Source organism: Orbicella franksi, chromosome 7 (assembly GCF_964199315.1).
Source record: "Orbicella franksi chromosome 7, jaOrbFran1.1, whole genome shotgun sequence".
Taxonomy (NCBI): domain Eukaryota; kingdom Metazoa; phylum Cnidaria; class Anthozoa; order Scleractinia; family Merulinidae; genus Orbicella; species Orbicella franksi.
This window is the reverse complement of record NC_138151.1, coordinates 18,552,335-18,568,824: the sequence shown is the minus strand read 5'-3', so window position 1 is coordinate 18,568,824 and position 16,490 is coordinate 18,552,335. Positions and strand designations below refer to the sequence as shown.

At 38.7% G+C, this 16,490-nt stretch overlaps 2 protein-coding genes across 4 annotated transcripts in view; both read right to left on the bottom strand.

Annotated features, from left to right (window-relative positions):
• The window catches only part of LOC145492401 (cyclic AMP receptor-like protein A), a 21,755-nt gene extending 16,132 nt beyond the window's left edge, over positions 1-5,623 (bottom strand). Inside the window, exons 1-2 of the mRNA XM_081471849.1 lie at positions 4,917-5,623; positions 4,759-4,811 (exon numbers count right to left, since the gene is read on the bottom strand). Coding sequence (XP_081327975.1) covers positions 4,759-4,811; positions 4,917-4,961 — 98 coding nt within the window. The 5' untranslated portion in view covers positions 4,962-5,623. The remainder of the gene's footprint in view (positions 1-4,758; positions 4,812-4,916) is intronic.
• Positions 5,624-6,832: 1,209 nt separating this feature from the next.
• Positions 6,833-16,490, bottom strand: part of LOC145491918 (phosphatidylinositol 3,4,5-trisphosphate 5-phosphatase 2-like) — a 77,051-nt gene continuing 67,393 nt past the window's right edge. The window contains exons 28-34 of one of the 3 annotated variants that reach the window (XM_081471216.1): positions 15,941-16,002; positions 15,295-15,321; positions 14,495-14,557; positions 13,391-13,467; positions 13,219-13,251; positions 10,890-11,051; positions 6,833-10,008 (exon numbers count right to left, since the gene is read on the bottom strand). In XM_081471216.1, the coding sequence (XP_081327342.1) occupies positions 9,976-10,008; positions 10,890-11,051; positions 13,219-13,251; positions 13,391-13,467; positions 14,495-14,557; positions 15,295-15,321; positions 15,941-16,002 (457 nt within the window). In that variant the 3' untranslated portion in view covers positions 6,833-9,975. Of the gene's footprint in view, positions 10,009-10,046; positions 11,052-13,218; positions 13,252-13,390; positions 13,468-14,494; positions 14,558-15,294; positions 15,322-15,940; positions 16,003-16,490 lie in introns of those variants that run through there. The other 2 variants (XM_081471217.1, XM_081471215.1) reach the window with 2 other exon arrangements.

Sequence of the window (16,490 nt, the reverse complement as noted above, 5' to 3'; positions counted from 1 at the left end):
CTATTGTTTAATTATAGCCCACGCTTAATTTTCGCGCAATTTTATTGGCTATTTTACATCACGTGGTGCAATTACTGGGCAGTTATCACGCAATAACCTCTGCCTGCGTCGATAATTGCCCTGCGACTGTTTCTGTCGGAAAGAAACAAAGCTAAAAAGAATAAATCCAGTTCTAGAATTTCACCTTTTCAGCTTTATTATTTTTCATAGAAGAAAAACAAACTCTTTTCGTGGAATCCGCCGATAATGACATAAAAAAAAAACTGGTCACCAATGCTGTTCCGATAAGTACAAAAGAGTCAACAAAATATGCAGAATATTAATGGGAGGGTGATAAAATAAATAAACCCCTTTCTGGCTCGCTGGTATGTTGGCTGATAATGTCCTTGGCTGAGAGATTGTCCTCAGAATTTCACATTTGCATTCGAAGCTTCGCTTCTCGGCCAAATATTCATTTTTCGGACAATATCTCAGTTGCGGACATTATTGGCCAACATAATAAATTGTTCCTCGACAGAAACACTCTATTCTTTAAATTGCCGCTTTTCATGTGATGTCATCATTTTCCAAAATAAGAAATTACCAATCCTTCTGAAGTTTTAGTTTCATCAGATGTGAGACCCTCTAATAACTTGACGTCTTGCCGGTTTAAACTCTACAGGGTTCCTCATTTTGAAATAGGGCACGTTTGAATTTCCAAGTTTATGCGTTGTGTGACATTAAAATGGCGGCCGGATAAACTCTCGAGTAGTCAAAAAAGATGAGTTATTGGTAAAGTTTTTGCTAACTAAACAGTTGTTGCTCTATAAGAAGTGTTAATTTAAATGTGTCGGAGCTCTAGAGGAATAACTTTTCGTTTCAATGGCAAAACGCGATGACAGTTGTTTCTGTTACTTTACGGCCGCCATGTTTGTGTCCCTCCGAGGTTCACAAACATGGCTACTCCATACAAAGCTCTATAAACTTGTGTGAAATACTTCTCCCAACAACGGGAGAATGAAAGCCGCACAGACCTAAATCTTGGCGAGGTTGTTCATATATCAATCATCTTTCATATCCCAGCTTCTTGACTTAATTGAATGAATAGTTATGATTTTTATTTTTGATGGCGTGACACTGCAAACCAGCCATAGACATATCGAGCTCATAATCTAATTGTTACATAGAAACACTCGTGAAAGTTTCGGAGAACTCATAAAAGCTGTGGAAACACTCGATTATCGGCTCGTGTTCCCCCAAAACTTTCACTGGTTTTTATAGCGAGTAACATAGCCAATAAGAAAACAACATTCGTGATAGAACGGGTCTGCCTAATGTGCGAGCCAGCGAGCCATACGAGTCATGCGAGCCAGGGTGCGAGCCATGCGAGCCACGGTTTAAGCATGAAAAAAATTTTAAATAAACAGGGATACTACATACCAAAACATCTGATAAGAAATATATTAAATAACGCTGTATTTTAATATATACATGATACGAGTTACACTTATAGCCACATGAAGCGACGGTTTTAATTTCTCAGATGATTCTAAAACGTAAATATATTTAAGTGCGTGACTGTATTTATTTTGTGTTATTTACTTAGTTAGTTAGTTTTTTTAAGATCTTGAATATTATTTTTTGAAAGGAGTACAAATTTCGAAGAAAACCACCATCGAAGGTACGTGTTGGTAGTAAAACGATTTATCCCATTGGCATGATCAAGGTTCAGATAACATCAATACTGTATAGATTACATAACACTATCAAAGTCACGCCTTCTCTGTAGTCTTTAGAACGTAGTGGAGCTTTGTTGCTCTTTGTGTTCTTGTTATTGTTGCTGCTGCTCACAGCTTGTTCACAATTTCCCTACAATTTTAAAAATTACAGTAGAATTTTAGAGCCCCGATTTCTTTAAACCTTCTATTATTCGAAACAATCTTTTGGTCCCATTAGCAAAAGAGAGTCAAAAAAAGTTAGGAGAAATTTTCCCTCATCCCCACACATCTCGAATCATTTTTCGTTTCTCTGGGAGGTTCGAGAAATCGGGAATCCATTGTATAACTCGAACTGACTTACTCTCTTGACTATTTTTTGGGTTTATTTTATTTAGTTAGTTACGTACTAGCAAGGTGAGTGTCTTGCTATGTAGATTGTTGAAATATCTCGTTTTAAAAGTAGATAGACATAGGTACGAGAAACTGGGTTTGAAAACGACCGACAATGGCGGATGGACCATGAATAAGTAGTGCGGTACGATATATCTTATATACATACTAATTTTTGTCGAGGAAAAGGTTGTTGTTATTCATCGTGGTAGATGCAATAATAAAATGTATTATCGTTTGTCACACGATGTAGTCACTTTAGATGTAGATCGCGACGTTTCGACTGCTTACTGCTAGTCTTCTTCAGGCGATAAGGTCGACTGATTGCACGGTATCATTTATATCACAAAGGTCGGCTGTGATTGGTGCATTTCGATCCTCCTATTGTTCCATTGTTCCGACGAGTAGCTGTTCCCTCAGTGGTCCGTTGTTTGTACCGTTCTCCTGTTGTTGTGTTTTTTGATCGTGGGCATCCATGCTTCAGGAATTTCAATTCCACTATCCCTGTTAATGTTATTAGGGTGAAGTCTTATGTGAATAGCTTCCTTGACCCTACGTGTGTACCAGTGAGGATCTCGATCAATAAACTTGACCTCATTCCAGATAGGATAGTGGCCGGTCTCGTAGGTGTGTTCAGAAACGGCGGAGGTCTGGGTACAGGCGAGTCGTATATCCCTGTCGTGTTCTTTGATCCTCCCCTGCATAGATCTCCCTGTTTCTCCGATGTAGACTTTGCCGCACTCACAGGGAATCCTGTAGACAACACCATCTTGTTTAGCCGGGTTGACGGTGTCCTTTGGTCGCACTAAGTGTGACCGAAGTGTCGTGTAGGACTTGAAGACGGTGCGAATGCCTTGTTGTTCTAGGCAGCGGCGGAGAGACTCCGAAACACCTTGGACATAAGGTAAAACGGTGGTGGATTTAAATTCCGCGACGGGCTCTCTTCTTGGGGTTGAAGCATGGATCCGCACGATCAAAAACACAACAGGAGAACGGTACAAACAGCGGACCACTGAGGGAACAGCTACTCGTCGGAACAATGGAACAATAGGAGGATCGAAATGCACCAATCACATATAAATGATACCGTGCAATCAGTCGACCTTATCGCCTGAAGAAGACTAGCAGTAAGCAGTCGAAACGTCGCGATCTACACCTAAAGTGACTACATCGTGTGACAAACGATAATACATTTTATTATACTAATTTTTTATTTTATTTATTTTTTATTTTTCATTTTCCATGGCTCGCACCATGGCTCGCATGACTCGCATGACTCGCATGGCTCGCACTGTGACTCGCATGGCTCGCTGGCTCGCATATTAGTAAAACTCTGATAGAACGCGAGATCTCGATAGGAAAACAGAAATAGTTTTAAGTAATTAAGTGGCAAATCGGTACGTAGTTAAGTGAACTCGGCCGAGCTACAAGGTTAATAGAATGGTGTCAACGTTATTTAGTTCCCTATGCTTGAGTGCGTCTGACTGATTGGGGGAGGGACAAGAGTCAGAAATGCGGACGTTTTGGACACGAGGAGATCCGTGCGACGACGTGGAATTGCTCGCCATCTTGATCGTGTTTCAGGTGATAAGAAAAATGTATGTAGGAAAAGTTGAAAGAAATATGTGAATCATGCATTACGGAGCTTAACAATGACGACGGCGACGGTGAAGACAACCCTTAGTAATAACTGAAAAATGTCGTAATTGTCTAGATCATTTCAGTACGCCAATCGGTCTGAAACTTACTCAGGTTAAATGCGTAATAAGGCTAATGACAGCGTTCAATTTCTCAAAAGAAAATACAAAAAAAATCAGCGGTTTACATCCTACAAAATAAGCACACGGCTTCAGTTTGGTTAAGAAATGCATCAAGATTGGTATAGCCATTGTTCTGCTCATTAAATCTTTTGTTACTCTTTGTTTGGTGACTTTCATGGTTAATTAAAGGATTGATTAATTAGCCGAGAGGACTGCGATAATTTATAATAGTGTAATTAAGCTTCTCGAAAACCCTTACCCTTAAAGAGCCTACCAATAAAATCTCATTTTGTCCCGCTAGTACAGAAAGGTGAAATATTACTCTAGATGCTCCAGTTCGTGACGTGCTGTGACGCACGGCGACGCCATGACAAGTGTGTCATGTTCGGAACTTCGGATCAGAAAACGATGCTAAAACAAGCTTAATTAAAAGAAGCTTGTTAATTTAATGTCGCTTTTCCTAAGATGGTAAACAAAGAAGCAGATGTAGTGATAAGTCAATGGTGAATCGGTCCTGAGTTAGCTCTGTCGCTTGGGAATAAAATTCTATTTTAAGTTTCGAATGGTTCAGTGCATATAAAATATTGAAAGTTGAAGGCAGTTGAAGCTAACAAGCAGAGTCAGTGAGTACAACCGTGTCTTGTCGCTCTCAGCCGTTGTTCCCGTTTGTCCGTGGGTTAGAGTGCTTTCTCGAGCAACAAAGCAGCTGCAAGCGAAGAATGACGGTTGTGCTTCCAGGCTGGTGCGATATCTGCGAATGTCAAATTATTCTGTCGTGACAAAACGGAGATTGTTCAACTTTGCGGCGATTGAATATATGCGGCTGTGTTGTTATGTGCAAGACTACAAAGTTAACATCAACTATATTAGTCTACGGCCTATAATTAACAGGCCCCCAAAATATTAATTACCTGCCAATAAGTTCCAATGAAGACATCGTTTGTTTAACGGCATAAATCGCCGTCTGAAATGTAAGTATCGATATTGAATCAAAGCAAAATAACCAGAAACATAAATAGAATGAAGATTAATTATTTGCATTGGAAATAACACATCTCAGGGAACTTACACAGTAGTGTTGCTTGTCCACAAATAACGTGCAGTTGCCTGCCATGGTGTTTAGTTTGTAAATACCTTTGGGTAATTAATTCTACAAGGAAGTATCCTGATGTTGAGATTGCGCTCCTGCGCTGCTGTCAGGAATGTGTTGTTACGTTACGCCATGAAAATAATTTGACTCGTCCCCAGGACTTCCACCAGAGGTTGTCAGTGGTGCGATTGAGCGATGATGGTGCGTTAAAAATTAACTATAGCTGGACAGTCCCTTAAAGCCAAATTCGCTAAAACTCTAAATTTGTTAATTTCGTTGAGTGTTGTAAACTACCGTAAACTTTCGAAAGTAACGTCAAAAAATTGTCGCCGCTAGTAAAACCTGAAAGTAGCAACCACCCGAGAGTAGCGACCCTTCCGAACATTCCATCATCGATCATTCACATCATGCAATAGTGATGAAGATAAAAACAACAAATGGCGGCGAACAGAGTGCACCTACAGTGGGCCATGTGCCTGATAGCTTAGCAGGCGTTCTGCACCAGCCATTGCTGTAAAATAATACCAAGATTTCATTCCGAATATCCGGTCAAAGCAGGAGTGCGCCCGAGGGTATGTGGGTGGGGGGAGGAATGGAGATGCCTTGTTTCTATGATATCACTGCAAAGAAAGGAGTAAAGGGTCAGAAAAGGACTCGGAAAGAAACTTGAACAACTCGTGCCTACAACCGAAAACACGCTGAACCAACATGAAACTGGAACGACGAATTTTTTGTGTTTGAAGAAATTAATGTTTTGTGACGAATTTCCATCTTTTATTTCGGATAAAGAGCTTTCACGCATTAACCCTTTGAATACCAAACTTTCGCCAAAAAATACCGTTTTTAACCGTTTAGTCAGGTTTTTTAACGCCATGACGCTAACTAAGCCTAATTTTTGCTAAAAAAGCGTTTTTTTTTTTACTAAAAGGAGAGATTTTTCGAGGATTAGGTACGAAAGTGAGCAAAACTTCAATTGCGGGCACGCGCATAAGCCATTAACCGTTCTCAATTTCGTTTGTTGGCCCTTTCCTTTCTGTTTTTCTCTGCCCTTTTACACTGGCTACCTTTTGCATTGTATGATCTTTCTGGCCTGTGGTTACAGTGAAAAGTTGGATGTTAATTACGGGCGAAGCCTAAAAATGGACCTTGATCAATCATAGGCGTTGTGGACCATTTTACCACCGTTTTTGCAGCAAAACTGATAACCTTGTTTTTCGATTTGCGACGTCGGAATGTCGTCGATATCTAAACCTGACCATAGTGCGGAAAGGGCTAGCCTAGCACTACTATCTGCTTATCAAGAATATCTGATGACATTTAAATTGATGACGTCACAAGTGGTACAAAGAGCACGACCATTAATTATGCATATATGCGTAGTTGGTATTCAAAGGGTTAACGTCACAGAACGCTTCTTCTGAAGGTAACGAACCTCCGAAATTCTATAAGAGTGGACAGTGCACGGTGCATTACTTAGAATTATTGAACCTGCAATGAAGCAATCTGATTGTTAAGCCTCGTCGACACCAGCAATTTTTCATATGTAACAACTTTCATTTGTCACAAAAAATATATTTGTCAGCAAATATAATCGTCACAAAAATTGGCCAATTTTCCTCATCTACACTAGCAAATAAAAATTGTCACATAAAAATTGCTCGTGTACACGAGGCTTTAGTTGTTAGATTAGTTGTTAGATCTATCTCCCAAGAGTTTTTGCGATAATGAAACAAGACACTTAAAACACCAGGCAGGCAGCAAACTGAAGGGTTCATTTTCTCCATTTTGTTTAGGGAGGCCGTTCATTGCTAGAAATATTTATCGACACCAACATGCACAGACCCTTGTCACGTGATCATGTCAATCACTACCAACAATGAATAGTCCTTTGCAACGGAGTTCAATTTTTTTATTCTTTTATTCAATAATTCTTTTAGGTGGATTGCAATCTATGTATATATTTATATATAAAATATATTTTTTATTTGATATCTTATCATCGACACAACTACTTGCCATACTAAAAAAACTACGAAATCCTGCAATTGACACAAAAATAAAGATAACGTATTTTCCGATAGGCCTATTATCGTTCGAAGCCGCACGCGTTCTAAACAATTTGGTCACAGAAAGCAGCACTAGGCTTAAGTTAGGCCACACGGTTTTAGCTGCAGAGGAATAATAAGGTGATTTGGGTTAAATTCTTCTTCCCCAAATCCAGTTGCCGGGACTGTAAGTTGGTTGGCTGGGACTGTTAGCTAACTCCAGTTGCCCGGACTGCAAGTCGGTTCGCCAGGACTGTTAGCTCCGTGGTCAATGGATTAAGAACAAATTGCCGTGTTTTGTGTAATCTTGTTCATTATATCCACATTATTTTCTTTTCAATCGTTTAGTTTTAAGAAGGAAAAATTAACTCATCCTTCCTTAAACTTTCAGTTCGCGGTGAGTCGGGCGAAGGAACCTTTAGTCCGGGCGAACTGGCCATCGGGCGAGACGACCGGTTACCCAACAAACAGATTGAGCCCGGTTAAGTCAATTCATAGTACGCGCGTTAGCTAGGGAACACGCCATCAAATTACAAATTTGCTATTAAGGACGGTGCCTCCTAAATACAAAGGTGTTTGCGCCAGGTTAGGACCACGCGGAAAAAGTAGATCTTTGCAAGGGCTATTGGAATCTACAAAAAAAAAAAAAAAATTGGGATAGTCACGCCCTTTTTCCGGATAATTAACCTTGAATCTCAACAAAAAGAAGGAAAGGATATTTATTCACAGATTTCCTTAAACTTTCGTTTACATACAGAAAAGCAAACACCTTTATAAAGATCTTAAGACGACATGGTAAATGTTAACATAAAAACCATTTTTTGTGTGTTTTTTAATACCAAAATCGTTGCAATAGCGCTTTGAGCGTCTCTGGCAGCCTTCCCCTGGTTCAGCTAAAATGCAGTCCAAATACCTTTTGCTCACAACCAGAAACTAATTACGTGTTGAATACACGTGCTTCTTCCATTAACCACACGTTTTTCAAAGTTATTGATCTGTTTTGAAAACTTTTACGGTGCCCGTAGTTGATCGCGTCCATGTCAACCCCAGCGCGTGTGTGACGCTTAAACCATGCCTTGCGTGATGCGCAGAACTTTTGCGCACTAACAAAAGTAGGCACCGTCCTTTAGGACGGTGCCTACTATTGTTAGTGCGCACACATTCTGGCATCACGCAAGGCAAGGTTCAAGTGCCACGCGCGCGCTGGGTTGACATTGACGCAATCAACTACGGTACCAAGTACACGACTAAATTGAAAGAAAAATTTTCCTGCTGTGACCAAATCAAGTTTAATGAACCTGTACTTAAACCAGAAACACCAGACTAGAAGCATATCGCTAACCACTAACTGTTAACGTCTACCAACTGAAAAACTAGCTGTTATCTGTCGAAAATTAAACTGAAATCCAACTGTAAACATGAACCTTTTTTTATTTTTTATCTTTATTTATTTCCACAATTACAACAATGACAACTGTTTTTTCAACAATTAAGTTACAGAAGAATGAATAAAGTTTGGTTTACAGAAATTAACAATGACACCATATTGAATTAATAAAGAAAATAGATATTGTCAATTCTTTTCTACATACTTATTTAACTTAACGATTTTCCTTAATGGTAGCATTATCCGACTTCAATTATTAGTTAAAATTGTTTCTTCAAAAATCTTCCATTTTTCTTTAAACAAATTCTTTTTCATCCGATTTGAAATGTATGTTTTTCAGTTTTATATTTAATTAGCAAAATTCTTATGAAGTGACCCAAGGAAGGTAATGTTTCTTTACATCGACAAGTCCACAAGAAAGGTTTTCCTAAAATTACTATATAACTAAATAGATCCATCACCTCCTCAAAAGACCCAACAATAACATCGCAATATGTAAGCGAGAGGCCTCTGCAACTCTTGATTTTACTCAAAATTTTTCCATTAACCTCATGCCAAAAAGAATTTGAAAAAGAACAGCTGAACAAAATATGGGATATGGTTTCTGTTAGCTGATGACAGAGGGTGCAGTTCGGATTAGAAATGTATCCTATTTTACATAGGCGGTCATTAGTAAACAGAACAGAATTCAACACTTGTATCGAAAGGAGTGTAGCTACGGTTCGTTAGCAACCCTCACTGGCAAAAGAAATGCGTCTGAAACTTGACTGTCATCAAGGCTAAATTCTTTCTTTAGCTTGACCCATTTACTTCGCTTTTCCAATTTTTGTTTTATAAGAAAACAGTAAACATGAACCTGCAGATGGCGCAGTGCGCGCGCAAAACAAGTTCGAGATACGCAAATGTTCTACTTACTGGGGAGGTGACAGGAAAAAATGTAACGGGCACCGTAAAAGTTTTCATAAAAGATCAATAACTTTAAAAAATGCGTGGTTACCCCCTACATTTTATGGAAGTGGCAAGCCTATTCAACACGTGATTAGTTTCTGGTCGTGAGCAAAAGGTATTTAGACTGTATTTTAACTGAATCAGAGGAAGGCTTCAGAGACACTAAAAACGCTGTTGCAACGATTTTGTTACTAAAAACATACCAAAAATGGTTTTTATGTTACTATTTACCATGTAGTTTTAAGATCTTTATAAATGTGTTTGTTTTTCTGTATGTAAAGGCGAATTCTAAGAAATCTGTGAAGAAATATCCTTTGCTTCTTTTTTCAGAAAAATGCTGATGTCAGCATTTTTGTTGAGATTCAAGGCTAATTATCTCGAAAAAATGCGTGGCTAACCCCCATTTTTCTTTGTGGATTCCAGTAGTCCTCGCAAAGATCTACTTTTTCCGCGAGGTCCTAACTTGGCGCAAAAACCTTTGTATTTAGTAGGCACCGTCCTTAAGTGGCATGATTCTACATGGAATAAAACACTTCCTTGCATTTCTGGTAACCAACTGGGTTATGAAATAAGATTTTCAGTCGTTCGGTAGAAAACTACAGAAGATCTCTAACTTCTGTATAAGTTACGTTTGAGACCACACCAGTTAAATGTCCGGTTAATGAATGAATTTCTTTATGGCAGCAAGAATCTGTAACAAGAGAGCAAGATGTTAGTAAACTCATCATCGTCATAAAGTTATGTCATCTTATATCCTGAAAGTTCCTAATTCGATTTATTCAATACAAAAGTCAGTTAGTCATTGAGACCATCTGGCATATTAAAATTGTTTTATAGATGAACATCTGTTCATATGCTATTGTTAAAGACCTTCGAATTTTTATTGGAGTGACAGAATTGTTCCTGAATGAACGCAAGAACTGAATTGTCTAATGAGAAACTGAAATTCAGAGATGGAGATGTTGAGTTCTAACGCATCAGCTGATCACAAACAAAACAACTTATCCGTTTTGATCACAGAAAAAAAAAAATTCAAATTGTTCCTTTGTTAACACTTTTTGTATGTTCAGTTTCTGTCTTGAGCACCAGGCCTCAGTTGTTCAAAGGATAACAATTTTTACGAACGAGCGCAGTGAGTGAGCAAAATATTCTCTTCAACACGAGAAAACGAAATTCATATCTTCAAGCCACGGTGTAAGTTTCTTTTTATTATATAAACTGACTTCATATCTTTCTCCGCAGTTCAATGTATGATCTTTCATATACTCAATTGCATTAATTGTAGACTGAATGTGAAAAAGCGAGAAATGACGTCATTTAATATCCGCCAAGTGAGAAAAACGCCACTCGGGTCCCGGATGTAGTTTCATTTGAATTTTTCGAATGGTGTATTCTAGAAAACACTTGTGTCTACACATTAAATCGATTTATACGCTGGATAGTTTTATCAACCCCTTGAACAACTGGCCCAGATACAACCTGCCACCAACGAACAACTTCAAAAAGCACCTTTTCTGTTTAGCAGCACATTCTGGTACATGTAGCACTGAACTGAGTCGTCCCCAGTCTTACCATTCTTTGGTGCTCTTTGGGAACCCCAGCTTCAGTCAAGTCACCTTCTGTCAAGTCGCTAAGGAATTCCAAGTCATCCCATCCATATTCCAGAAGACTGCTGGTATATTGAGGAAATCCTATTCGTTCCATAATTTCACCAACTGTTTTAGGCTTGGATTTCTAAAACAACAAAACATACAATGTCGTACTGTCGGCTGCTTGTACACGACTTAGGACCTTTTAAAGAAGTTGTGGGGTGAAGGGGGGGGGGGAGCGGGCGTGCGCAATATCATCTAATTCAGTACAGGTGTAGCTAGACATGACGTGTGACCAGGAACACGTGACCATGACGAGTGGTATCATCATTTTAGGCTCAGTAGCTCTATTTGCCACCGGAAGTATAGGTTTTCGCATAAGAGGTCATACATTTCACCAGCCCACAGTAGTTGCGTCTGCTGCTTTTGGATTCAAGGCTATGAAGATCAATTTGACTACTGGGAAAAAATTTTTTTCCACACTTTGGAGGTAAAGAAGTTTAATTATTGTGTTAAAAATTGTGGGAAACAACAGTCAGCCTGCTTGTACGTAGAAATAGGGAGTTTAAGCAAATCACTACGGCTGGTGCTACTACGGCTGCCGTGACTGAAAAGGTCTGGGGAGAGTACGTCTAGGTGGGAGCAAAGCGAAATACTAAGATAAAAGAAACATCGGCTAACGAGTTTAAAATCTCTTTTATGTAGTTTCTCACAGTCAAATGGCTTCGCTCAAACGACGATGGCCGTTACTCGCCTTCCTAGGACGAAAAAATAATTTCTGAGCGAAAGCGAATGTCATACACTTCGTACCATAACAATTTGAGGGATGAAGTATATGATTTCAGAGACAAATATCTCCGCAAAGAATATCGAGTGAAGAACACAAATATATCAATACTCAAAGGAGCAAAATAGCATCGTATAGTTATCCAGATATAAAACATCTTCACTAAACCCTCAAAGCAAACTTAACCGAAGAAAAACCACCTGGTTCTCAACACGAATATTTCACTTGACTCACTTCGCCATTCCAACACCTTTGCCAGAACTTATCGTAAATTCAGGATACGGATTTACAAGCTTATGAGAGGCAACCTTGACACAATCTTTGACTTAAGTTGACTTTAAACGATATAGTATCCAATGGAATTCTTAAAATGCCGAGATGTCCTTTGAAAAGGGCCAGAGAAGCGAAATAAACCCGACGTTGTTGCCACTACGGCAAAACATCCCGACTCACGTGGTCAGATTTCACGCTACGGCTGGATGCAACCGACGTACATGCGCAGTGTCTCATTTTGGGGAAAATTTACTTCCGGCAGCCGCATCAGCGCCAGCCGTAGCGATTTGCTTAAAGTCCCTAATACTTTGGCTCGCCAACCACTCCCTAACAGATCCTGTTCTTATCAAAATCGATGTACTATTTCGGTGCGCATGTCCAAGAGTTTTCACCTCGATGCCTTATTAGTAATCACTAATCGTAGTAATCAATAAAGTGATCGATGCTATAGTAAGTTAGCATTTTAACTCGAACGCATATTTTCAGTCGTAACTCGGACTGCAACTCGAACGCATGGTATGGACAGAAACATAATTTAAATCATTTTCACCAAGTGGTGTTTATCTGTCAGTCTGTCTACTATGACGGAGGATTATGCAGAAACTGTGACTGGAAATGTTTTTGCAGTTCACATACAGAATTGTTTTTTCTTGTATATTTCATTGGAAACACGCAATAGCTTAAGATATTGATATTAGCTTTTTATAACATATCGGATTCACGAAAAATTTGTTTTGTGATTCCGAGGTTTTGGCTATTTATTGATACCATGGAAATTTCGATTGCCCCAAAGAAAAACATAATACCAAACTTCACTCTACTTTTTACGTATCGACAGGTGTAATTTTCACATCATATTGAAAATGTCTGGGAAAAACTATATCGAGACACCTGAAGTAAACGTTGATATTAGACTACACAAAATCGAGTTGTAACAAGACAGATGGAGGGTGAGAGAGTCAATCCCCACTATAAGCGTTATTGTCATTGTAATCCCGCTCAAGTTATTTTTAGAAAGTTTCCAATACTCTCACGGATATTGTTAGCAGGCCCAAGCAGTGCGTAGATGTTTTCGTAGAGGATGAAATCCACGTGAGCAAAATTCTTGCCACAGGATTGGCTATTTTTAGACCCTCCCGACATGTTCAAAACGGAGAGCAATCTAACAATGACTTGAGAGACGTATATACCTCTCTTACCCTTCATCCACTCTTGGCTGTGAAGAAAAAAGCATTTTTTGAAAATTAAATACCTTGGCTGGTAATGGAGGTGGATCTCCTGACATCTGCAAAAATATTCGACAGCAATAAATACAGTTTAAACACACTCTGCACTAACATGAACTATGTACGACCATGTACTATCTTACTCAAAGTGTTTTTGCCATAAAAGGTCGAAAACAGAGAATCTCAAAGAAACCAAACCCTTGCCGTGTCCGGTTGAGTGGTTGAATGTCGTTTTGGAATCACTGGAGGATTTTCGTCAGCGCGCTTTGCTGTACCTATATATAGAAAAAAAAAATCCATTACAAAGTAGTACTTTACAAAAAAAAAAAAAAAGTTATAGTGCCCCATGCAACTAAACACACCAACTCACAATAACTGATTCACACGATGGCGTCATTCTACTATAACTACCAGATCCTTCGCGTTTTAGTTTTCCCGTGTTAATAAGGGCATTTGTTATCCGAACATCACCGCGGTTTAAAAATTTAAATAACAATAAAAGAAACAAAATTAAATCTGATAGTTAAAGTCAGATGACGACATAGCACAGTGTGTTATCAGAGGGAGGTGCAGTAGCCTCAAGGTTAGTATGCGGACATTGGATCGAGCGGTCTGGGTTCGAGCCCCAGGTGGGTCATTGCGGACCAAAACGTTATTTTATGTGTGACAAGCGCTCGGAAATTTTAAAATCTCTCGCGCCGGCTGCTCGGAGGTGAATGGTACTTGCTAATCACCTCCGAGTTAACCAATCAGAGCGCGCGAAAAGTACTATTCACTTGTGTGGTATATACCAATTATAAATATAGCTTTTGACGGTGTACTCAAAAGCTCAGATAGGCTACGTACTAGATATTTAATGTGCAAATAAATACAGAGCTAGCTGCATCTCAATGTGAAAAAAGTTATCAACTCCTTGGCTTTTCTTTTAACAACCAATTAATGAGCCAACCAACATTTATTACCCGCTATTAAAGTTGCTTACTAGCTCTTTCCTTTAGTAATCCATCCTTGTACTCCCATGTCATTTTTGTGTTCACTCAAACGAAATGGAGGCTAACTCGATAACCTCGCGGTTCTATTAGCCTCCATGCACAAACTATGTACCATTGTCACCTTTAATTGCTATATATATCTTTTCATCTCTTTTATGCTAACATAGTAATTTCAAACTGTAAGTGCAAAAAATAAAGTGAAGTGAAGTGAGGTGAAGTTACTTGTTTTCTGTCCCCTTAATTATGACAGAAGTTGATAATAAACAGTAGTTCATTCGTTTGTTCGCTTTATCTGTTTAGTGCTACCAACCTTGTGGAACATGACTTCTGCGTTGCGGTACTTGAGGCATTTTCACTGATCCTTTTCTGGTCACTAAAAATAAAAACCCCCCAAAAAAATATGAAATTTAGTTGACAGCGGAAGCCACCCAGTGAAGCAAAACTAACCTTTTCACATAAGGCCAGTATTTACCTGTTTTGTCAGGCAAGCAAAGATTCAAAGATTCAACTGAAAATAAACGCTCTCTTGTTATACTCAAACTTTCATTCCGCTGCGTGAAAACTGAGAACACGAAACATTGTGTGACGCATCAAACTGTTGCATTTTGATATCTTCTTACGGTCAAATTTAATTTTTGGTTGTAAGCATACTTTTAAAAGAAAATTATGTCTTTAAAACATGGCAAATGAACAGTTAACCATCATTAGGGCCATTTTTAAATATGACTCGAGTATCCCAAATACAAATACAAAACCAAAAACAGCACTTTATAAATGCATCATTGACAAAGATCTTCTGCACACTCAAAACCGCTAACAGTGAATAAAACCAATGAATAGTACACATATAGCCTAGATACTACCTTACTGAAGTCTTGTATTATTGATTAAGCTCTGTTGCGAATACGTGAGTAGAGTTCGAAATATCAAACCAAACGGATCTTATCAAGGACCCACTGGTGAAATTTTAAAACAACTTGCCAAATAGATTCCTCACTTCAGTTTACAGAGACAAGTCTCAGATTTAGAAGAATGTGGTAATGCAAGATGTGTATGTCATGAATACAACCACAAAAAAAAATAAAGTTAAACAGCTCGAAAAAAACTCACTCTCGAGATCATCTGTGCTGATGAGATCTAGAAGATAACAAGCAATATTAGTCTTTCTTTCTCTGTAATAGAAGGGTAATGTTAATTCAGTTTAGATGTTAGTTAGTTTTTATTTCGACTAAATGCTATTCATTTTCAGCTATTTTTTTGTTAATTCATCCCTAGTCAATTGTGATTGTTGACTAGGGTGGAAAAAGAAGAAAAAGAACTACATAAAGTTGAAATAAAAAAATTAACTACGATCACAAAATTAACGACACCAACTACATCGTAGCATTAAATTTGTGATCCCACTTCAGATACAGCAACGACAACGACAGGCAGCTGGTGATTGATTGTTTTCCTTGACGTTAAATATGTTAAAATACTGAAGCAAGGAAAGCAAACTCCGAAGTAAACGTAAAGCCACAAATGGAGTAAAATCTTTAACGCTAAAGTAGCAATTCCACGCAGCAATCCTACGCGCAACGACTACAATATTTGCCTTTTGGCAAATTCAAGACGTTTTTCCGGAACCTGACGAGCATGCCAGAGATGTACCACAGGGAACACGAGGAAGGGCTACAAAGTCAAGCAAAGTAATGCTTACTGGAGTACTAAGAGAAAAAGGCACACAAATTGACATAAATTCTCAGTTAGTCATTACCATCTGACTGTGAGGATGTTTTCATGTTGTTGTTGTCTGGAAGCTTCACATGCATCTCAATCCTACGAAGCGATTCACGTAAGTGCACACGTAATGATGACAAGTCATATAAGCGTAAAGAAAGAAGAATTTAATTGTAACAGCAATCCTCCGTAGGAAAAAAGATGGCGACTGGTACATTTACCCATACCGAGTTCTTAGCGTACGAAAACCTTAACAAAGTTACAAAATCTTCAAACCTAGGCTACTTAATGTCCTTTGTACAAGGACAAATATTGTAAAAATTTGGCTTTCTTTGTGCCTTTTAGGCTGTGTTAGGTTCGCAAGGCATTGTGGTAAAATGTACAGCCGCCATCTTTTTTCCTAAGGTGGATTGGTTTGTACAGAAACATGGTAAGAGTATTTCTGTCTGTGATTCTTTGCTATTCCCACGCTCTGTTCGACTTGCAATCTTTGGTAACTACTTGAAATGGTTTTCTATGCAAGGGTTAGCATGTTTTGTGCAGTCCATGAGTGTATGAGTTAAAGCACCTGTTGCACATAAGAAAAT